Source organism: Salvia splendens, unplaced genomic scaffold (assembly GCF_004379255.2).
Source record: "Salvia splendens isolate huo1 unplaced genomic scaffold, SspV2 ctg980, whole genome shotgun sequence".
NCBI classification, from domain to species: Eukaryota; Viridiplantae; Streptophyta; class Magnoliopsida; order Lamiales; family Lamiaceae; genus Salvia; species Salvia splendens.
In genome coordinates this window covers 1-23,059 of record NW_024599672.1, presented here as the reverse complement: position 1 = coordinate 23,059, position 23,059 = coordinate 1, and the positions used below count along the sequence as shown (strand labels likewise).

General features: G+C 38.5%; 5 protein-coding genes and 1 pseudogene across 10 annotated transcripts; 4 read left to right on the top strand and 2 right to left on the bottom strand.

The window, feature by feature from the left end:
- Positions 1-640: 640 nt before the first annotated feature.
- LOC121791969 (54S ribosomal protein L37, mitochondrial-like) lies at positions 641-2,412 on the bottom strand. The gene is made up of 2 exons (XM_042189761.1): positions 2,320-2,412; positions 641-1,287 (listed from the first exon to the last, which is right to left on the bottom strand). Exon 2 carries the CDS (start codon positions 1,275-1,277, stop codon positions 879-881), a length of 399 nt encoding a protein of 132 aa, XP_042045695.1. The 5' UTR covers positions 1,278-1,287; positions 2,320-2,412; the 3' UTR covers positions 641-878.
- A 167-nt stretch (positions 2,413-2,579) lies between these two features.
- On the top strand, positions 2,580-4,433 carry LOC121791973 (prohibitin-3, mitochondrial-like). The gene is made up of 2 exons (XM_042189768.1): positions 2,580-2,937; positions 3,892-4,433. The coding sequence occupies exons 1-2, from the start codon at positions 2,682-2,684 to the stop codon at positions 4,431-4,433; spliced, it is 798 nt and encodes a 265-aa protein (XP_042045702.1). The 5' UTR covers positions 2,580-2,681.
- Positions 4,434-6,296: 1,863 nt separating this feature from the next.
- On the top strand, positions 6,297-8,096 carry LOC121791968 (putative late blight resistance protein homolog R1A-10). Its single transcript, XM_042189760.1, has one exon. The coding sequence runs from the start codon at positions 7,167-7,169 to the stop codon at positions 8,094-8,096; it is 930 nt and encodes a 309-aa protein (XP_042045694.1). The 5' UTR covers positions 6,297-7,166.
- A 158-nt stretch (positions 8,097-8,254) lies between these two features.
- Positions 8,255-11,470, top strand: LOC121791970 (putative late blight resistance protein homolog R1B-16). Of its 3 annotated transcripts, none has more exons than XR_006048791.1 (3): positions 8,255-10,942; positions 11,068-11,136; positions 11,243-11,470. XR_006048791.1 is itself a non-coding variant. In XM_042189762.1 (2 exons), the coding sequence occupies exon 1, from the start codon at positions 8,401-8,403 to the stop codon at positions 10,930-10,932; it is 2,532 nt and encodes an 843-aa protein (XP_042045696.1). In that variant the 5' UTR covers positions 8,255-8,400; the 3' UTR covers positions 10,933-10,942; positions 11,068-11,470. The 3 variants fall into 3 exon arrangements, 1 of the variants encoding a protein (XP_042045696.1); XR_006048790.1 differs by having other exon boundaries at positions 11,240-11,470; XM_042189762.1 differs by having other exon boundaries at positions 11,068-11,470.
- A 116-nt stretch (positions 11,471-11,586) lies between these two features.
- LOC121791971 (putative late blight resistance protein homolog R1B-16) lies at positions 11,587-16,837 on the top strand. Of its 4 annotated transcripts, none has more exons than XM_042189766.1 (6): positions 11,587-14,600; positions 14,759-14,830; positions 14,937-15,015; positions 15,605-16,012; positions 16,195-16,254; positions 16,358-16,837. In XM_042189766.1, exon 1 carries the CDS (start codon positions 12,291-12,293, stop codon positions 14,589-14,591), a length of 2,301 nt encoding a protein of 766 aa, XP_042045700.1. In that variant the 5' UTR covers positions 11,587-12,290; the 3' UTR covers positions 14,592-14,600; positions 14,759-14,830; positions 14,937-15,015; positions 15,605-16,012; positions 16,195-16,254; positions 16,358-16,837. The 4 variants fall into 4 exon arrangements, with proteins under 4 accessions (XP_042045700.1, XP_042045701.1, XP_042045698.1 ...); XM_042189767.1 differs by having other exon boundaries at positions 11,587-14,601; positions 14,773-14,830; positions 15,684-16,012; XM_042189764.1 differs by having other exon boundaries at positions 11,587-14,601; positions 14,773-14,830; positions 15,615-16,012.
- A 962-nt stretch (positions 16,838-17,799) lies between these two features.
- LOC121791972 lies at positions 17,800-21,978 on the bottom strand (annotated as a pseudogene).
- Between the last annotated feature and the right edge of the window lie 1,081 nt (positions 21,979-23,059).

The window sequence follows — 23,059 nt, the reverse complement described above, 5'->3', positions numbered from 1 at the left end:
TTTGAGAGAGAAAGTTGATTTTCAGGTGTGCATATTGTTGGGGACTCTTTTGATGGTTGTTGCACCCATTGGAGGGCTAAGACAGATTATTCTCCAAGCCAGAACATATGAATTCTATAATTAGAACATTTGTTTCTTTACTATAGTTGTAATAAAGCAAGTTGAGATTCAAGTGTAATGGAGCTCATTTTGTCTTGTTACTTTGATTCTTGATTTTAAAGACTTAGTTATAAGAGGGTTTAGGGCTTTTAGGCTTCATCACATGTCCACCAACTAGTAATGCCGTCGGTTCCAGTTCTGAAAAAAGTTGATGGTAACCTGCCCAGCAAAGGAAATGATAGTTCCGAGTCAAATCATCAATTCTTGATTAGTTTATGCTGAGTTTTAACCGATTTTTCCCGGTTTAAAACCGGTAGGTAATGTTCTAAAACACTAGAACCGGACCAATTTGTTGATTCTGGTTCAGCAATCATCGGTTTTTGTTGCTCTATTACTGATTTTTCCGAGTTTTAGGCCAAAACCGGCAGTTACAGCTCAAAACACTCTAGAATCCGAGCCAGACCAGTAGAACCGGTATGCCAATTCTAGTTCAGCAAAGGCAGTTCTAGTTCGAAAATTGAAATCACCGATCTGGTTCCAATTTTAACCGGTGGTCCTATTTGAACCAGACATCCCTACCACCAACATATAAATTTGAGCAAACATTACAAAACATCATTTGAGAGCAACATCAACCATTTCTAGAGGTGCTATTCACTCAACATCAACTACATAATTTCTCATGGGAAAATGTAGAGCTAATCTACTTGTAAATAGAACTTGATTAACTCATCCACAGATGTAAAAAAAAACCCATGTCCAAAACAAACTAGTCTGTCCTAATTTTTGGCCTTCAGCATGTTATTCTCCTTGATTCTGGCTCGGTTATCCAGCTTGACAAAACGCTTGAGCTCGTCGAATGGAAGAGTTTCAGTGTCCTTCCTCCTGAGCTCACTGAGGGCGGGGCGTTTGTCGAGCAGGTGCCACAGCCAATCCGGGTACTCGGAATCAGGCAAGATTTTCGGGTCTTGCCCATCTTTCAGTATATTGGCACCATAAACAGTAGTGGATTTCACTTCTTTGCTTATCAATGATGCTTTGGGGGCATCTCCACCAGCACCGCCTTTCCCTTTCTTCCCTTTAGCACCTCCAGAAGCGAATGTTCTGCAGCCTGCCACTTTAAGTAGCTCGTTCGAGGTGGTGATGCTTTTCAATGACCTCATGAGCGCCATTGCCATACCTATAAGTCTGCAGTCAACAAGATACCATAAGGATCAACAAGATTAAACTCGAGATTTTCTATAACCAGAAGCTATGATTTCACAATGGCAAACAACTTTCTATGGATTATTAGAACATGTACACAACTCAGACGTGCTGCAGCCTACCACTTTAAGTAACTCATTCGAAGTGGTAAGGCTTTTCAATGGCCTCATCATCACCATTACAACTACCAACCAACATGATACCATAAGGATCAACAACATTTAACTCAACATTTTATATGATCTATAACCAGAAGCAACGATTGGGTTAAGAGTTTTTCCAATCTAAGTACTACTAGTATATATCATTAGAATGTTCGAAGTTTATGAACTGGTGGTGCTTTTCGGCCATATCTATATTGCTGCAGTACCAACAAGATACAATACGGAATAACATATAACTCGGGATTTCTTTCACCAGAAGCTATGATTGGATAACAGTTTCCACATCGAAGTATATCATTAGAATTTTCAAAGTTCATAACTATTCTGATTTGTATCCTTTTGCGATCACAAAATGCACAATGGCAAACAACTTTCTATGGATTATTAGAACATGTAGACAACTCACAGTAATTCATCTACAAAAATGTGAAAAAAATCCCTACTTCATATACAGCTAACAGCAATTTGAACTCAAGTTTATTGAAGATTGATAGGTGACTCTTTCCTCATCATGGTAGAAAACTTCTTGCGAAGTTATTAGTTAAAAATTAAAATCACAATTACCCAAAACAAGGCAAATTAGAATTACAGAGAGAATCTGAGTAAAATGCCTGTATTTTCAGCTTATTACTTTTTCTCAGTAAAATTCACAACATCACAAAGCTTCCAGCAAAACTGAAGCTCCATCAATCAATAAAAGAACAAAGATTTGACATCAAATTTCAATATCTCGCAAATCTCACTATCCAATTCTTAAATAATCCATAAATTCCAAATCAGAAAAAATGAGAATACTTGCAGATCTCATTACAAAAAATGCGGACTGAAATGGAAAGAAGAAGCTGCTGACCCGATGAACAAAGAGAGTTAGAGCTTTTTAATGCTGTTAAGCTGAGAGTGGGAACACGGCGGCCAGAAAATTCCACGGCGGCAGTAATGGCGGTGGATTGGTGAGTTTTCGCCGAAACATTGAGAAAAGATGATTGACATATATTTAAATTTAAATGTAAATAAAAAAATGGATTGGTTGGGCCGAATAAGAAGCCCGGCCCATATACCTAAATCTCAGATAAAAGCTTAGGGTTTAACAAAACATTTCTTGGGGAGAAATCTATCTCTCTATAAACCCTTCCTCTCTTTCCCCTAAACCCTTTCTCTCTAGATCATTCCATTTCCATTTCCATTTCCATTTCTCAATCACCAAATCTCGATATGGCAAACGCGCAAAGAGCTGCGAATGCGCTGAATAACATAGCTCGCGCCGCATTCGCCGTCGGAATCGGCGGCGCTGCTGTCAATTCCTGTCTCTACACCGTCGACGGTGGCCAGCGCGCCGTGATATTCGATCGTTTCCAAGGAGTCAAGCCGGATACCGTCGGCGAAGGAACTCACTTTCTGGTCCCGTGGCTTCAGAAGCCGTTCATCTTCGACATCCGTACTCGCCCCCACACCTTCTCCTCCATTTCTGGTAATTGATGATTTATTTTTCATTTCTGCTAGCTTGTTTCTTAGCTCGTTCTTTGCTGATCCTCTGAATCAATGACATTTGTTTACTACTTGTTATTCATAGTAGGATTTCATTTAGCTAAGATAGTTTTAGATTGAATTAGAATATATTAATATCTCTATATATTTCGACAGTTGCTGGAGTTCTATGTGTATGCGAAGGATCACAATTTGATTACAATCACTTTTAGGAAGAAAGTATTATTACCTGTTTTATTGTATAATTTCGTTGAATTCTGACTCGTAAGAATTCTTGATTTATTGTTCATTTCTGTCAGCTAGTTCTGTGCAGATCCTATAAACACGAGCTGATATATTGTGACCACTTCTAATTAATGGAGATCATAAATTTGTCTATTAATAGGATTTCATTTAGCAGCTAAGAGAGTATACATTGTCCTAGAAGGTATTAATATCACTATGTATTTCGACGGTTATTAGTATGTGAATATGAAGGCTCGCAATTGGATTTCATTCACTTTTACGGAGGAAGAAAGTATTATTACCCGTTTTATTGTATAACTTTATTGAATTCTGGTTAGTAATTAATGATTGATTTTAATGTGTTTAACTTTTTTCTTAGCTTGTTTTTTTAGATCCCATATCACTAGTTAATATAATGGTACCACTTGTCCACTTCTAATTGATGGAGATTATAGTTTTCAATTAATGTAATACGATTTCATCTTTTAGCTAACAGAGCTTACCTTGTCCAAGAAGGTTTTAATATCTCTAATCTCTATATATTTCAATGGTTATTAGATTTCTCTGTGAACATGAAGGCTCACAATTGGATTCCATTCACTTTCATAAGGACCGAAGCATTGTTACTTGGATTGTGTAATTTCATTGAATTTTGACTTGTGTAATTGAATGTATTTGCCTGAAACATTATTTCCTCACATATATATATTAGGTACAAAGGATTTGCAGATGGTCAATCTGACACTGCGTGTGCTATCTCGCCCCGAGGTGAATCGTCTTTCCGATATTTTCCAAACCCTAGGGCTTGAGTATGATGAGAAAGTCCTGCCATCTATTGGTAATGAGGTTCTGAAGGCTGTGGTTGCTCAATTCAATGCTGATCAATTGCTCACTGAACGACCCCATGTATCTGCTCTTGTGAGAGAGAGTTTGATCAGAAGGGCCAAGGATTTCAACATTGTTTTGGATGACGTTGCCATCACACACTTGTCGTATGGTGCGGAGTTCTCAAAGGCTGTGGAGCAGAAGCAAGTGGCCCAACAGGAGGCGGAGAGGTCTAAGTTTGTCGTCATGAAGGCAGAGCAGGAGAGGAGGGCTGCTATCATTAGGGCTGAAGGTGAAAGTGAGTCTGCTAAGCTGATTTCCGATGCAACTGAAGCTGCAGGGATGGGGTTGATCGAGCTGAGGAAGATTGAGGCAGCAAAGGAAAATGCAGCTTCCATGGCAGGAACGGAATGTGGTTTATCTGCCTAGCAGCAACAACATGCTTCTCGGGTTAATCCTGCACGTTAGCTATCAGGTAGCATTCATTATTCGTTTTATTAGTTTGGTAGTGAGTGTATTAATGCTATGTCTGTAACAAATTCTTTTGTGTATGCCATTAGATGTCATATATGTTAGTCTGTAATTCAACTTGATGGGCTTCGTCTTCTTAGGATCTATGATTGGTAGTTCTTAGATGAGTCATTATCATATGATGTTTCAAGTCTCAACTCATGCTCTGAGGTTGTTATCTTCGTAGATATGTGATAGTATCAATGTAGCCATTCCTGTTGAACTTCACTAGTGTTGAGGCGATGAGACGTGCATAATCTTCTAGTTTCTGTGGAAAATTGGAAATTCATTATAGTTGAGATGTAGATATCATTCACTTGTATGCGGTTTATATAGTTAAACCGTGTTTCCCTTTGCTGTTCATTATGCGTTACTGGCCATCTACAACGTCTTTTCTGATCGACCATTCCCATTTCCTCTTTGTTGCAGGATGTTGTAGATTGTCAGCTCGGGTTCTCCATTCTTTGGTTTCTTCAGGGGATGTTTGAGTTTTCGAATTGCAGTTTCTAAAACCGCGAGAAGTTGTAAGAATGTTTCGGGTAGAGAGTATAATAATTTCGAACCGTGCGCCCTTTCCCTATCTTCGGAAATTCTATTCATGTGTCTTTGTCATTAACTAACGATTCATATCTTCTGTTTGCTATGGGATGTAGTTTCTGCATCTGTCTATGCTTTGGGATCGATTTGTATCTTACTTTTCCTTTGTATGGTGTTTTGCAAAACGTAGATGCAAATTTAGTTAGCAGTTTGATTTTGCTATGCCAAAAAAGCATTTGATTTTAGCTTCATCTTGAAGACCCAATCTTTATACATCATTAACTTGACTTAGGTGCATGTTGGTGAGCATACGAATTGAATTGAATTGAATTGAATTGAATTGAACCGAATTTTCTGAAAAATCAAACTTACAAAAATTGAAATTCGAACTATAAAAATTGAATTGAATTGAATTGAAAAATTAAAATAAAATGAAATTATTCAAAAATGTGGACAAAAATGTTGAGTAGAGACAGTAAAGTGAAAGAAAATAATAAAGTAGATATATTGTGGCTTTGCAACATGTTCATTGAGAAGGGAACTGTGCTGCTAATTTTTTATCGCATTATGCTTATTCTTATCATAGAGGTGTTCATGAGCTCGAGGTCCCTCTGCTGGGGCTCTATATCGGGATGCTTCATGACAGACTAGGTGTTGTTTATATTCGTTGATTTTGTCTTCGTATTCGGGCTTTGCCCGCTTTTGGTACAAATAAATAAGTAGAAATAAATGTGTTTCTATTTTTAGTAATGAGTCATATTGGTTTGGACAAACCAAAAAGGAAATTGCGTCATTTTCAGTGGGATGGAGGAAGTACTCATTATATTAAAATTTTAAATTTATCTACTTTTTTAATCACCTAGTTATTTTTAATAGTAAAATCCAAATGTATCTATTTATATTTTTATTAGTAGGATTTCTTATACGCATAAAATACATTTATTAAAATTATAGTATTGGAATTTTTTTATTTTGTTTTCAATTTTAATATTTCCACACTGAATCGAAGCATGAATTTTGCCATGCAATAATCACCAACAAATATAATTTCATAATTTTTTCAATTAAGATTTTAAGTTATACTGTTAACCAAAATTTATTCAAATTTATAATTTTTTCGATAATTTTATAATTTCATACACAAGTACTAATAGTACTCTTATCAGCTTGCAATAAATGAGTACAGATGGGATTGCAGCTTAGGTAGTGATAATTGTGTTCCACTCTCATTGCTGCAAAGGATATCTATCTTTTATGCTCTCATTGCTTCAAGATATCTCCCTTTTACTGCAAAGAGATCTAGAAAAAAATGGCATACAATCTTCAATATCTCATCACCATCCTACAACAAATCCTTCATCCTGATCAAACCCACTGGACTTTTGATCACAACAAACCACAGCTCGAATCACTACTCGAAAAAGCTGAATCTCTGATGCAGATTCTTGAAAAATCTTCACACATCCAAATAACAAATTTGGAGAGCCAAATCAGAGATACAGTGTATAAAGCAGAGGATATTATTGAGTCACAGATGGTTCATCAAATGCTTTCCAACCCAGAGAGTGAGAGCTTGACCTTTTCCACCCCAAATCTGCAGCAAGCACTCAAGAGCTTGATTCTGCAATGGTTTTCTTGCATGATCTAACACCAGATTTGCAGCAAGCAACTCAACAACTTGAATCTATGAAGCTCGTGGAAGAATTGGAGGAAAAGAGTGCTTCTTCCTCGAGATCTAAGAGTGATTTGGTGGGAGTTGATGCATTTCTGTTGGAGTTGAAGGATCGTCTCACGAATATGGAGAAGAAGGTGAAGATCATACCCCTCGTAGGTATGGGTGGTGTCGGTAAGTCCACCCTTGCTCGAAAACTTTATGACGATCCGTATACTGCTTCTCACTTTCATTATCGTGGGTGGGCTGCTATTTCGCAAGTTCCAAATGTGCGAGAAATTATGTTGAGTCTTCTTTGTGGCCCGAATGAAAAGGTAAGCAATGAAATAATTGGATGCGGAGATTATGAGTTGAGAGAAATATTGCATAAGAGGTTGTTTGGGCGAAGATACATAATTGTGTTGGATGATACATGGAGCACGAAAGTCTAGGATGAGATAAGGATGTATTTCCCGGATAATAATAACGGGAGTCGGATTGTGATCACTACTAGGGAGTCTGATGTGGCTGAATATGTTGCGGGCTCAAAGAGCTTGCATCATGTGCAGTTGTTGAACAAGTCTGTGAGTCGGGATCTACTTTGTCGCATTGTGTTTGGAGAAGAGGATTGCCCTGACGAACTGCAAGGGGTGGTGGCTAAGATTGGGAGTGATTGTAGTGGGCTTCCTCTTGCCATTCATGTGATTGGAGGGCTCTTGTCAATGGTCGAAAGATCAAGAGATGTTTGGGAGAATGTTTCAAAGGATGTAAAAGCTTCAATTGTTGAATCGGACGAGCATTTCTCAAATATATTATACTTGAGTTATAACCACTTGTCAATTCACTTGAAACCATGTTTCTTGTATATGGGAGCTTTTCCAGAAGATTATGATATTAAGGGATCTAGACTCAAGAGTCTGTGGATAGCTGAAGGATTTGTAAAATATAACACAGATGAGAGTTTGGAGGACGTGGTCGAGGATTACTTAAAAGCTCTAGTGGAGAGGAATCTAATTTCGGTTGGAGGAAAACAAATAGATGGGAAACCAATGACTTACTCAATCCATGATCTGTTGAGGGATCTATGCACAAGGAAGGCTAACGAAGAGAAGTTTTTAAACCTCAAGGATTCAATGCGCCGTGTAAGTGTTCAGTCATCATATCAAATGGAAGATGTGAATGCTTCACCCCAATTGACGTCACTTGCTCGATCTTTTATATGCACTGGTCAGGAGATTATTTCTCCTGTCTTTTCCATGTTAAGATTGGTTAGGGTTCTAGATGTAATAGGAATGGTATTCAAGGAGTTCCCTGAAGAAATATTCCAACTTGTCAACTTACGATTGCTTAGCTTTCTCTTACACTTTAGATTTGAGGAGCTTACCTATTCATAAATAGATGACATCCTTAATCATTTCATAAAATAATTTGTCATGCAATAATTACCAACAAATATAATTTTTTCGATAATCTGAAAAATGACGAAACTGTGTGGTCCATTTTCATACTCATATCGCTTTGCAATAATTGAGTAAACATACTCTCACTGCGGTAAAGGATATCTATGGGACCATTTTCAGTGGATTACAGCTTAGGTAGTGATAACATTGCCCATAATTGTGTTATCCTCTCATTGCTGCAAGATATCTGCCCTCTTTTTTGCCTTCATCCCTGCAACTGCAAGAGATTTTGATAAAAATGGCATACAATCTTCAATCCCTCATCACCATCCTACAACAAATCCTTCATCCAGAGCAAACCCACTGGACTTTCGATCACAACAAACCCCAACTCGAATCCCTACTCCAGAAAGCTGAATCTCTGATGCAAATTCTTGAGAAGTCGTCACACACCCAAATAGCAAGTTTTGAGAGCCAAATCAGAGATACAGTGTTTAAAACAGAAGATCTTATTGAATCACAGATGGTTCATCAAATGCTTTCCCACCTAGAGAGTGAGAGCTTGACCTTTTCCACACCAGATCTGCATCAAGTCACTCAAGAGCTGGATTCTGCAGTGGTTTTGATGGCTGAGAAGAGGACGTCTTCATCAGATTTGCAGCAAGCAACTCAACAACTTGAACCTATGAAGCTCGTGGAAGAATTGGAGGAAAACAGTGCTTATTCCTCGAGATCTAAGAATGATTTGGTGGGAGTTGATGCAATTCTATTGGAGTTGAAGGTTTGTCTCACGAATATGGAGAGGAAGGTGGAGATCATCCCCATCGTTGGTATGGGTGGGATTGGTAAGTCTACCCTTGCTCGAAATCTTTATGACGATGCATGTATTGTTTCCCACTTTGATTATCGTGGGTGGGCTGCTATTTCACAAGTTCCAAATGTGCGAGAAATTATGTTGAGCCTTCTTCGTGGCCAGGATGAAAAGGTCGGTGATCAACTGATTGGATGCGGAGAATATGAGTTGAGAGAAATCTTGCATAAGAGATTGTTTGGGCGAAGATATATGATTGTGTTGGATGATATATGGAGCACGAAAGTCTGGGACGAGATAAGGATGTATTTCCCGGACAATAGTAATGGGAGTCGGATTGTGATCACCACTAGAGAGTCTGATGCGGCTTTTTATGTTGCGGGCTCGAAGAGTCTGCATCATGTGCGGCTGCTGAACAAGTCTGCCAGTCGGGATCTACTTTGTCGCATTGCGTTTGGAGAAGAGGTTTGCCCTGGTGAATTGCAAGGGGTGGCGGCTAGGATTGGGAGTGATTGCAGTGGGCTTCCTCTTGCCATTCATGTGATTGGAGGGCTTTTGTCAAAGGTTGAAAGGTCAAGAGATGTTTGGGAGAATGTTTCAACGGATGTAAAAGCTTCAATTGTTGAATCGGATGAGCATTTCTCAAATATATTATACTTGAGTTATAACCACTTGCCAATTCACTTGAAACCATGTTTCTTGTATATGGGAGCTTTTCCTGAAGATTATGAGATTAAGGGATCTAGACTTAAGAGTTTGTGGATAGCCGAGGGATTTGTGAAATCCAAGGGAGATAAGAGTTTGGAGGAAGAGGCCGAGGATTACTTAAAAGCTCTGGTGGAGAGGAATCTACTTTTGGTTAGACGAAAAAAGTACAATGGGAAACCGGTGAGTTACTCTATCCATGATCTTTTGAGGGATCTATGCTTAAGGAAGGCTAACGAGGAAAAGTTTTTAAACCTCAAGGATTCCATGCATCGTGTAAGTGTACACTCGTCTTCTGAGATAGAAGATGTATGTGCTTCACCACAATTGATGTCCTTTGCTCGATCTTTTATATGCACTGGGAAGAAGATTGCGTCTCCTGTGTTTTCCATGTTAAGATTGGTTAGGGTGCTAGATGTAATGGGAATCGAATACAAAGAGTTCCCAAAAGAAATACTTCAACTTATCAACCTACGCTACTTAGCTTTCTCCTGCACTTCAGGTTTACCTATTGGAATATCAAGATTGTGGAATCTGCAAACCTTGATTTGTAGGCAAGGAATGATGCTTAGTTTACCTTTTGAGATATGGGAGATGTCTGAATTAAGACGTCTCAGGTTGGTAATGTTAATTGAAATTGGAGAAGAATACAGGTTTAAATATGTTCATAAGAAGCTGTATAAGATATACTTTGTGAGGATAACTCCTTCAATGATTAGGAATGGTTTCTTTGAGACCATCCCTAATATCATAAGCTTAGGAATCCATTTCGAAGACATTGAAGTTGATCTTAGTCATCTTCACAAACTCGAAATTTTAAGATGCCATACCAACTTGAATAAAGATGCTTGCTGTTTTCTACACAAACTCAGATTTCCATGTAATATTAGAAAGTTAGTTCTAAATGAATGTGCAGTAGCTCAGAGTTTCTTGACAACTCTTTGTGCACTACCGAATCTAGAAGTGCTCAAAATAAGGTCTTGTATGTTTGAAAGAGACAGAGAGGCAGAGGAAGAAGAGTGGGAGATGGCAGAAGGAGATGAATTCCGTTCACTGCAGTTTCTGAGACTCTCTTCCTTGAATATAGAGCGTTGGAAAGCCAACGAGACCAACTACCCTAACCTCCAGGTGCTGTATGTAATCGATTGCAAAGAGCTAGAGGAAATACCCTGCGATATTGGAGATATCCCAACCCTTCAAACAATTTTAGTATATAAATGTGGCTCCTCTGTCGTGGCCTCAGCGCAAGATATTCACAAGGTTCAGCAAGAGGAGTACGGCAATTACGACCTCAAAGTGCTCATACCTTATTAGAAGCCAAAAGGTACAAATGCTAAACTATAAGCATGCTCCATTCGTTTTGAACTTAAAGTCGTTAGTATGCTTTCTTGATCACGACTTGTGATTATTAAACTGTGTGTCTTCTGGATGGTGTAACAAAATCTGCAGCTCGAATAGTTCCAGCATAACACAAGAATCACTTGTGGCTCGAGCTAAACGTATGTAGCGTAATAAAAGGTAATCAATGTTTATGTCTGTTAGATTTGGGTTTGGTATTGTCTAGCTATGTAGTTTTGTTACGGGACGTCCATCGGCAAGGCTAAAGGAGACTAGTCTACAGCAGGATGGAGAGATCAGCGCGGACACCAACGTGTCGGAAGAGCAGCAGCCGGTGGTGGCGCCGGTGAGGCGTGAGGGGTCGGAGCGTCGTCAAACTTAACCTCCGTCCCGCTATGGGGATTTTGTGCCTCGCTGAGATGGAAGGGAATGTTTATTTTGAGTCTTTTAATTATTGTAATTACTTTAATTATGGTATTATTATTATTTATTCATTGAGCGTACGTTAAGTTCATTTCCGGGTTTTCTTTGTTGATTCTTTCCGGATCGTAGGTCGAATCAATCCTAGAGTCCTTGGATATAAATACGGATGTATTTTATTTCCCCACTCAAGAAATAAAATATCATTGAAGCAATTTTTCTTTCGTTCACAAACCCTACAACCGCCGCCGAAGTGATCGACGGGCAAAGGATCCAGCGACGTTCGTCTGCGTTCGTTATCGTTGAGAACTCAGTTCTTAACAAGTTTTTTCCCTTCATTTGATATCAAACTGCTCGGATTTTTCAGCTGATGCTGCTCTTACATCGCTTGCAATATGCGGCTAAACGTATCGTGATTGTAATGCAACAAAGAGGAGTACGACAACTACGACTTCAAAGTGATTACGGATAGTCTAGCCAAGTGAGTGCCAGCAGGATAGCTCCACAAATCTAGCCATTGGTTAGTTTGTTCAAGCTAACTGATGGAGAAGATATGGGAGAAGAAATAGGCAATCTTGTTAAGCTTGTTATTTGATTTGTTTAGCTGCATTAATCATCTATAAATATTGAGATTCTTAGGAGATAGAAATCATCTTGGAAGTAAGATCAGTTTAGGACTGCAGTAGCCGTAGGCCTCTGCGGAGGATTTATATTTTTATTTTCTTTTCTTTCCATTTCTGTTCTGTAATCCTTCTTCATAATTATTCGAGAGTTTCATTCCAAATTTGTCGGGTAATCCTTTGGTGCATTTTATTCAAGCAGATTGTGAGTGAGTTTAAAAAAAAAAAAAAAAAAAAAAAAAAAAAAAAATCAGAGATACGGTGTATAAAGCAGAGGATATTATTGAATCACAGATGGTTCATCAAATGCTGTCTAACCCAGAAAGCGAGAGCTTGACCTTTTCCACACCAGATCTGCACCAAGTCACTCAAGAGCTGGATTCTGTACTGGTTTTCATGGCTGAGAAGAGGGTGACTTCGTCAGATTTGCAACAACTTGAATCTATGAAGCTTGTGGAAGTGGAGGAAAAGAGTGTTTCATCCTCGAGATATAAGACTGGTTTGGTGGGAGTTGATACAGATCTATTGCAGTTGAAGGATCGTCTCACGAATACAGAGAGGAAGGTGGAGATCATTCCCCTCGTTGGTATGGGTGGTATCGGTAAGTCCACCCTTGCTCGAAATCTTTATGACGATCCGTATATTGTGTCTCACTTTGATTATCGTGGGTGGGCTGCAATTTCACAAGTTCCAAATATGCGAGAAATTCTGTTAAGTCTTCTTCGGGGCCCGAATGAAAAGGTCAACAATGAACTGATTGGATGCGAAGAAATTGAGTTGAAAGAAATATTGCATAAGAGATTGTTTGGACGAAGATATATGATTGTCTTGGATGATATATGGAGCACGAAAGTCTGGGATGAGATAAGGATGTATTTCCCGGATAATAATAATGGGAGTCGGATTGTGATCACTACTAGGGAATCTGATGTGGCGGAATATGTTGCGGGCTCGAACAGTTTGCATCACGTGCAGTTGTTGAACAAGTCTGTGAGTCGGGATTTACTTTGCCGGATTGTGTTTGGAGAAGAGGATTGTCCCGGTGAATTGCAAGAGGTAGTAGCTAAGATTGGGAGTAATTGTAGTGGGCTTCCTCTTGCCATTCATGTGATTGCAGGGCTCTTGTCAAAGGTTGAAAGATCAAGAGATGTCTGGGAGAATGTTTCAACGGATGTAAAAGCTTCAATTGTTGAATCGAACAAGCATTTCTCAAATATACTTTTCTTGAGTTATAACCACTTGCCGTTTCACTTGAAACCATGTTTCTTATATATGGGAGCTTTTCCAGAAGATTACATAATTAAGGGATCTAGACTTAAGAGTTTTTGGATAGCCGAGGGATTTGTGAAATCCAATGGAGATAAGAGTTTGGAGGAAGAGGCCGAGGATTACTTAAAAGCTCTGGTGGAGAGGAATCTACTTTTGGTTAGACGAAAAAAGCACAATGGGAAACCAATGAGCTACTCAATCCATGATCTTTTGAGGGATCTATGCATAAGGAAGGCTAACGAGGAAAAGTTTTTAAACCTCAAGGATTCCATGCGCCGTGTAAGCGTTCACTCGTTTTCTGAAATAGAAGAAGTGTGCGCTTCACCACAATTGATGTCCCTTGCTCGATCTTTTATATGCACTGGGAAGAAGATTGCATCTCCTGTATTTTCCATGTTAAGATTGGTTAGGGTGCTAGATGTAATGGGAATCGAATACAAAGAGTTCCCAGAAGAAATACTTCAACTTATCAACCTACGCTACTTAGCTTTCTCCTGCACTTCAGGTTTACCTATTGGAATATCAAGATTGTGGAATCTGCAAACCTTGATTTGTAAGCAAGTAATGATGCTTAGTTTACCTTCTGAGATATGGGAGATGTCTGAGTTAAGACATTTGAGGTCAGAAACAATAAGTAAAATTGGGAACGGATACAAGATAAGATTTGTTCATACGAAGCTGCAAACAATTTTCCTTGTTTGGATAACTCCTTCATTGATTAGGAGTGGTTTCTTTGAGATCATCCCAAATATCATATGGTTAGGAATCTATTACATCCACTCACCAGACATTGAGGTTGATCTTAGCCATCTTCACAAACTTGAAAATTTAAGATGCCAATCTGAGTTGGATAAAGTTGGTAGCTGTTTCCTGATCAAACTCAGATTTCCATATAGTATTAGAAAGTTAACTATAGTTGACTGTGTACTATTTCGGCGTTTCTTGACAACACTATGTGCATTACCGAATCTGGAAGTGCTCTATATATGCAGATGTGTGTTCGAAAGAGATGCACAGGCAGAGGAAGAAGAGTGGGAGGTGACAGAAGGAGATGAATTTCGCTCGCTGCAGCATCTGAACCTCCAGCTCTTAAATATAGTTCGTTGGAGAGCCAAGGAGACCAATTTCCCTAAACTCCGGGAGCTGCATGTAGTCAAATGCAATGAGCTTGAGGAAATCCCCTGCGATATTGGTGATATCCCAACACTCCAAGAAATTTACATACATGAATGTGGCACTTCTGTCATGGCCTCAGCACTACAAATTCAGAAGGTGCAGCAAGAGGAGTACGACAACTACGACCTCAAAGTGCTTATAGAATATTAGAAGTGAAAAGGTACAAATGCTAAACTTCAAGCAATCAAAAGCATGCTCCATTTTTCCATATACAACACAATCTATTCCTTAATAGTATCTATTGCACTTGTATCATTGGTATCATCTCTTGATTACAACTTTTGGTTATTAACCGTGTGTGTTCTTTATGGTGTAACGATTTCTGCAACAGGAATAGTTTCAGCAGAATCACTCTTGGCTCGGGCTAAACATATGTAGTGCAATAAAAGGTAATACATGTTTATATTTGTTAGATTTGGATTTGTTTTTTGTCTAGCTATATATAATAATGTAGTTTTTCCCTTAATTTGATATCGAACTGCTCGCCTTCTTCAGCTGCTGTTGCTGCTCTTTCATTTATTGCAATATGCTCCTAAACAACTCGTGATTATAATGTGTTTGTCACACTTGTTAGGTATGTCACCTCCCATTCCTTTTGAAATTTGTAACTGTTGAGACTGTGAAGATCTTTCAGTTTTTGTGGAAATTCATTTGGATGCAAATTTAGTAGGCAGTTGGTTTTTGTGATTTTGCATCCTTTGTTCTAAATTTGGCATCTCTGAACATTCCTTGCCTTTTTCCAACTATTGCTCTGTTTTGCTCTGCTTTCTTCAAATATGTGATTGGTGATTCAGATTTCCAATTTATTGATTTGAATTGAAGTGCCTTATCAACTCAACTGTGTTTGATTAAGAGAGAGAGAGAGGAGTATGTGTAGTGTATATTCTATCCGTCTGCAAAAAATGTCTAATTTTTTCATTTTGGTATATACCCACAATTTAAATGATGTCATTTGATATTTAATGTTTCAACTCATGCTCTATGAGGTTGTTATCTTAGTAGATATGTGATACAATCAACTCACCAGACACTGAAATTGATCTTAGCCATCTTCACAGAAGATTTAAGATATCAATCTGTGTTGAATAAAGATGGTAGCCGTTTTCTGAACAAACTCAGATTTCCATGTAATATTAAAAAGTTAACTATAATTAAATGTGTAGTATTTCGTAGTTTCTTGACAACTCTATGTGGACCGCCGAATCTGGAAGTGCTCAATATATGGAATTGTGTGTTTGAAAGAGATGGAGAGGCAGAGGAAGAAGAGTGGGAGGTGACAGAAGGAGATGAATTTCGCTCACTGCAGTTTCTGAGCATCATTTCCTTAAATATAGTGCATTGGAGGGTCAACAAGACCAACTTTCCTAAACTCCAGGAGCTGCATGTAATCAGATGCAATGAGTTAGGGGAACTCCCCTGTGACATTGGAGATATCCCAACCCTCAAAAAAAATTCAGTATATAAATGTGGCTCTACTGTAGTTGCCTCAGCACGAAAAATTCAGAATGTTCAGCAAGAGGAGTACGACAACTATGACCTTAGAGTGATCATACGACGTTAGAATACAAAAGGTACAAATGCTAAACTATAAGCAATCAAAAAAGCGTGCTCCATTTGGTCATATGCAACACAATCTAGTCCTTAATAGTATTCATTTTGAGCTTACATCGTTGGTATACTTTCTTGATCACGAGTTGTGCTTATTAAACCGTGTGTCTTTTGTATGGTGCAACGACTTCTGCAACTCGAATAGTTTCAGCAACAAGCAAGAATCACTTTTGGGTCGAGTTAAATGCATGTACTGCAATAAACGGTAATACATATTTATGATTGTTAGACTTGGATGAGGTAGTGTCTAGCTATATATTAGTGTGTATTTTTTCTAATTTTATAGTGAACTGTTCCGTCTTTTTCAGCTGCTGCTGCTCTTACATCGCTTGCAATATGGTGCTAAATGTCTCGTGATTGTAATGTGGTTGTCACTTTTGGATGACGTTGCCATCACATATGGTGCGGAATTCTCAGAGGCTGTAGAGCAGAAGCAAGTGGCCCAGGAAGAGGCGGAGAGCAGGAGAGGAGGGCTGCTATTATTCGGGCTGAGGGTGAAAGTGAGTCCGCTAAGCTGATTTCTGATGCAGGGGATGGGGTTGATTGAGTTGAGGCAGCAAAGGAGAATGTAGCATCCATGGCCAGGAATGGGAATGGGAATGGGGTTTATCATGACAAAGATGTCATTTGATGTTTCAAGTTATTATCAATGTATCCATTCCTGTTGAAATTCACTTGCATGTGGTTTGTATTGTTAAATCATGACAAAATTAATATTCATTCGTTCGTGAATAATTGACACTGAATTTTACATTCCAACTAATCAATTAATTGTGGACAGGAGAGAACTATGACTGAGATACTCATAATAAAGTAAGATTAGAGGGTTATTTTTAGTAATAACTCAACTAACTTGTAAGAATCCAAACTAAATTGGGATAGAGGGAATATATATAACGCTATACATCAAATCAAAATTAAATCAAATTTTATACTGAGAAATTCACTTAGTAGACATAATCATACGCAAGTAATATTAGTATATTATTCATATCGGCATGCAATAATTGAATAAAGTTTATGCAGACCATTCTCAGTGGATTACATCCTTCATCCTGATCAAACCCACTGGACTTTTGATCACAACAAACCACAACTCGAATCACTACTCCAAAAAACTGAATCTCTGATGCAAATTCTTGAAAAGTTTTCACCCTCCCAAATAACAAGTTTTAAATTGCTAACTTGCTAACGTAATGTATTTAAAATGTCAACACAATCCCATTAAAATGTCAATACATATTTGTGTTGACATTTAAATATCAATGTCAATATAATATAAAATATCAACTTAAGTTTATGTTAATATTTCAATATCATTGTGTTGACATTTTTAATACATTGCATTGATGAGTTAGCAATTTAGCAACTTAAGAAAAGTTAACAATGAATCATACCCCTGACTTTATATTTCAATTATTAGCTTAAGAATTTATTAAGGCATATCGTGCTTTTGTTGCTTTAAAAATTTTGCATTATGTTTCATATATTTATATTAATTATATTTTACTTATTTATTTATCGATCGCCATATCCGGCTAGGCCGACCACTATAACTTTGTGGCGGTTTTTTGGTCAATTGGCGTAAACCACCATATGCCATTAATAACATTGCTTGGACCAAACACGGCTTTAGCTCAAGCTAATAAGTAGAGGATTTCAATTGAAACTGCAAAAGACTTCTAATAATTTCTCAATCGTAAATGTGTATGATCATTTCTTGTCGTAGTATGAAGACACATATCAATCCTTTCAATCTCAAAGCAAGCATCAATCATGATTTCAACCTTTATTATTGTCTTCAAAAACAAAATTATTCGACACACAACCCATCATACATATATCGCTCATGTCTTTGCCTCGTACAAAACAATATACTTAGGTAGAAGGACGAGTGACCTGAGCAAGTGATTACAACGTTGGAGGGATCCATATGTAGCCGTGTGTCTGAACGTAACCCACCTTCTCCAGCAGTTGATCTGCTTCTGCAGGGCCTCGGCTTCCCGGCTTGTAGGGAAGGGACTTGAACTCCCCTTTATCAATCCGGTGCAGAAGGGGCGTGAAAATCTCCCAAGCAGCCTGAACATCGGTCGGAAGGTATCAATATACGTGATACGAGCCATGAAATAGAAATCTCGTGCTTACCTTTAGCTCATCTCGGCGGACAAAATGCTGCTGATCGCCTTTTATTCTGCATACAGAGATATCACAAAAGCATTCATGATGAATGAAGAAACAAAATGAATACACATAGTAAAGCTATTGTCCGTATAGAGATGAGCATACGTGTCAAGAATTAGGCGTTCATAGGCTTCGGGTATGACAACCCCTTGGTAGCGTTGTCTATATGACAAGTCGAGTTCGCTCTGAGCTGTTGACATTTCCAACCCAGGCTGCTTCACCTGCATGATCACGAAGAAACTAAAGTTCAAGACAAAGGGAAAAACCAGAGTTCCAATTGCGAAAACTAGCATTGTTGCATTTAACTTGCCGTTAGTTTCATGTATATCGCCTCGGAAGGTTGCAGACGGATCACAAATTCATTTCTTCCTTGCTTTTGACCTGCACACGTGATTTAATTAAGTTTATTGGAATAAAAAGTCAAAACATTAAACTGAATATTTTCATACAATCACACAACAAGAAGATGGCACCATAAGTATTCATATAATACATGCATTGAAAAATACGTACATTTAAAGATATCACCAGGAACCTCTTGAACTGAACCCGAATTTCTGCTTTTCGTGAATTTAAAGCTTTTCCTGCCTTGAGTATAAAAGGCACACCTACAGAAAGTCATGAATATGTAATCAGAAATTCTATTTTCAAGGTAAACTTATTCATGTACGGAAAAATAATAATCACAAATTGGAATAATTGTGGTACCTTCCCATCTTTCGTTGTGTATATGCAGAATCGCTGTTGCAAAAGTAGGAGTATTTGAGTTGTCTGGAACGGTTGGATCATCCTTGTAGCCTTCATATTGTCCAAGCACCACCTCTTCGTCTTTGATTGGAAGAACTGATTGAAGAAACCTGGATTCCAACTACATAATTAGCGAGCCGAGATATACTTTCTGACAATCATCGGGTGAGGTAATTCAGCTTAACTTAGTGTAAAAGTTGACCACATGCAATTAAAGGTTTATTAATTCCCAATTAGGATTTCTTAACATCCTATATATACTTTCACTTTCTCGTCCCGAATATGCTCAGGTTTCAAGGAAACAGGTTTCTCCATTGCAACAAGGCAAAGAACCTGCAATTTTTATAAAATTGTGACTTCAATATAGGTAAAGGGAAGCACACAGACTCAGGTTAACTGTATTATGAATCTTTATTTTAGTTAAATTTGCTTGTAGGTCATTCAATAAGTATGCTAATTAATGAAGTTAACATATACCACATGATAGGATACATTTAACTCAACAAAAAAGTTACTTTCTGTAAAGAGCTATGAAACGAGAAGGAATAATTTCTTGTATTAACAAGTATAACCTGCAATAGGTGATTCTGGATAATATCACGGATGATTCTGCAAAAACAAAAAACCGAACTGGTAAACTACAAGTTCACAGTCTGTGATTAAACAAAAAGAAGAAGCAGAATTTCTTCAACTATACTTCATTAGAATTAACATTTCACATGTTTAAGAGCAATATATATTTTCAGAACTAAAACACTCTGGAGACGAGAGTGGCATACCCATACTGGTCGAAGTATCCACCACGTCCATCAGTTCCAAAATCTTCTCTGAACACAATCTGGGGACAGAAAAGTCAAGGTTGCATCGAAAGCCAGAGTAGACTTATTGAAATTTCTCATTATTTAAACATAAGCAGCTCACCTGTACGTTAGCAATGTTATCACGGTTCCAGAGAGGTAAAATAATCGATTTGCAAACCGAAGTACCAACTGCTGCAAATTATTGTAAGATGGTGACCATTTCCTTTTAGAATAAAATCTAACATATGCAACACATAACCAAAATGATCTATCAGAACATTAGGGTAACAAGCATACCAGGTTCTGCACCAACTCCTTTCCCAGATAATGATCTATACGATAGATCTGTGGTTCTTCAAACAGTTCACCTATTTGTGAGCTCAGTTCCTCAGCTGATTCCAAATCCCTTCCAAAAGGCTTCTCAACAACAATACGAGTCCATCCACCAAGATCAGCTGAAAATAATTACACCAAGGCTTACGAAAGTGTCTTATGTAAGGCATGAGAAGCGGCCAAACTAAGAGGATTTCTATCATCTCCATACATAAGGCAATGCAATAAACCAACATTGCATCCATTGCTAAAACACATTGAAGTGGGTCAAATAGAAGTATTTATGAAGATGGAGCTCCTTTAATGGGAGTAACGATTCATGGAAGGGAAATGCAGAGGAATGAGCAATCGAGAACAAGTTCCGGTGATGGTGCATACATTTATTCATGCAGTGACTCTTGATCATTCTGCAGACTGGCGGATAAACAGACGGTGGAAGTGCAAGGTAGAAAAGTCTACGGGATGATCCTTCTGTACTGTTTTTCGAGAACTCGTGCTCAGATATTGCCTGGTCTAGTGCTTGGAACCCTTCCGGAGCATCATATGAACCACTCACATATTTAATCTGCAAGCAAAACAATGTCAGGATATGCTACACACACATTATCCTATATGGTTAAGCATAAGATAAGACATCCAAACAGCAATCACTAACCACAATAGAAAGTTTTTAACATCTTCTGTGACATCATTACCATTGGGAAGATACCTACAACAGATTAAAAAAGAGGAATGAATAAATATCACGAATGTACATATGCTTCACTAAATGATGATCAAGTACATATTCTTTCATTTCCATGGCATAAAGCAGTCAGATAGTGAACTTCCAAATGATTTTCACCATAAGCTCAAACTAAAAAAGTTGCAGAAATTGTACCCTTTGATCCGATCTCTCAGATCATCATCAGAAATCTTGGTCCTTGCATACCGAATATGTGAACATCATTTAATTGCAAAAATCCCTGAACATCACAATCCAAAACAACATGAGAGATGAATTACCTTCCAGAAACACTTAACATTAGTTTCCAAAACGATGTAAACAGTCCAACTCACGAGTATTCATTCTAAAAACAAGTAATATTCGGATCAACCTGCCGGTAAAGGTTAAAGAGCGCTGGAAACGTCTTCTTCTTGGCAAGATCACCAGAAGCGCCGAGAACAATGATGGAGAGGCATCCAGTTTCAGGCACATTCTCATTATTATTCGCAAACGATTCACTCTTATCGAAAGGCCTCTTTTCACAGTGCCATTCACCCACAGCCCCCATCAGAATCCGCAAGTGCTAATTAATTTCTCGATTAGCAGCTCCTGATCTGCACAGCAAGGACGTCGACAAATATCAATAACTAAATTCTCGTCAATCGATACTAATAACAGTAAAAAAAATCCAAAACTCCAGCTGCGATTGAAAATCGGGGAAATAACCTCAAATCAGTTCCAGTGCTGATTCACTATAATTCAGCTGCAATTCAAATAATGACTAAATTCTCGTCAATCGACACTAATAATAGTACTAAAAAACTTTGAAAATCAAGCTGCGATTGAAAATTCGGTGAAAAAAAATCTCAAATCAGTTCCAGTGATGATTCATTATAATTCAGCTGCAATTCAAACCGCTACAAATTCAAATAAAAACAAAATTCTCTCCTCAGGCTTAAATTACACTACGCGATAAATACTTCATCAGATAGTTTTGCGCGATCCAAACAGAAAATCAACCGGTTAAATGATTCCCTCGGTTAACAGATCGAAGCAGGCTCTACAATTCTGGAAAAATCACGACAAATGAGAGATGATCGAGGATATTCAGATGGAGATGAAGAAAAACTCACCGTAGCGAAAATGAGCAGCAATCCAAAAATTCCTCGCTGCTTTTAGATAGCCTAAAAAAGTAGGTGGAGAGATGTGTAAATGCTGCTGCAGTTGCGAATTGAGATTTGTAGAGAGAGGAGGTAGGGAAGCTTTGTGATGATACGTTGATTTGGCAGAGCTGCCTAATTTGACTTCGCTAGATGGCATGAGACTGTGGGTTGGTGGATGATAGCAAGAGAGCTATGCTCAGATGGCATTTTTTTAGCAAGATTAAGAAATTCTCATAGAAATCTCAATTTGTTTGACATTGATAGTAATTTCTATTCGCGGACGGACTAAAAATGAAAAAAATAGATTCCTATTCACGGATGGAGGAAGTAAGTGCTTAGAGCATCCATAGTCGGGCAGATGTCCGGGCGAACATTCCGATGGACTTTCCGAAAACACCTTCTGCCACATCATAAGGACATTTCACTGCACAATGGCGGACATCCCCGAGGACATCCCGACGGACATCCCACAATAATAAAAATTCACAAATTCATCATTAAATAATTTACGAAATTAAATTTTGACACGAATACGGAGAAAATGCAACCATTTTATTTAAAACAAAAAACATACATAATTATTAAAAAAATACATAGTTAAAAACAACCTCAAGCTTCGACAAATGCGGCCCCCGTCTCACTCCTCATCGTCACAATCGGGCAGGGGTGGCATCCCAAATCGCGCCGCATACTGTCGATGACATCCTTCAGCATCAACTTGTATAAGGGATCAATCGCTGCAAATCACTTCTCAATGGTGATTAAAAGTGAATCATGATGTTGTATGCAGGCGAGTGAGGGGAGCTCGGGATCGATCTGGGAAGGAGTTGCCGATTAGACCCCGGGTCCGGAGCTGCTGGCACTTCCCCTAGCCATCCACATCACGGACTTTTGCCCAACCGGGCGACGGTTGCGGCGGGATTGAGGGGTCGGGAACTCTGCCTCGGCGTCAGGGAGTTCGTGGGAACCGACACTACTGCTGTACTCCCCGGAGGCGTTGATCTTCGTCCGCTTCGGCTAGCCAGCTTCAACACCCGAACTAAACTTGGCGGAAGTTTGCACCACAAGATAGACCTCCCA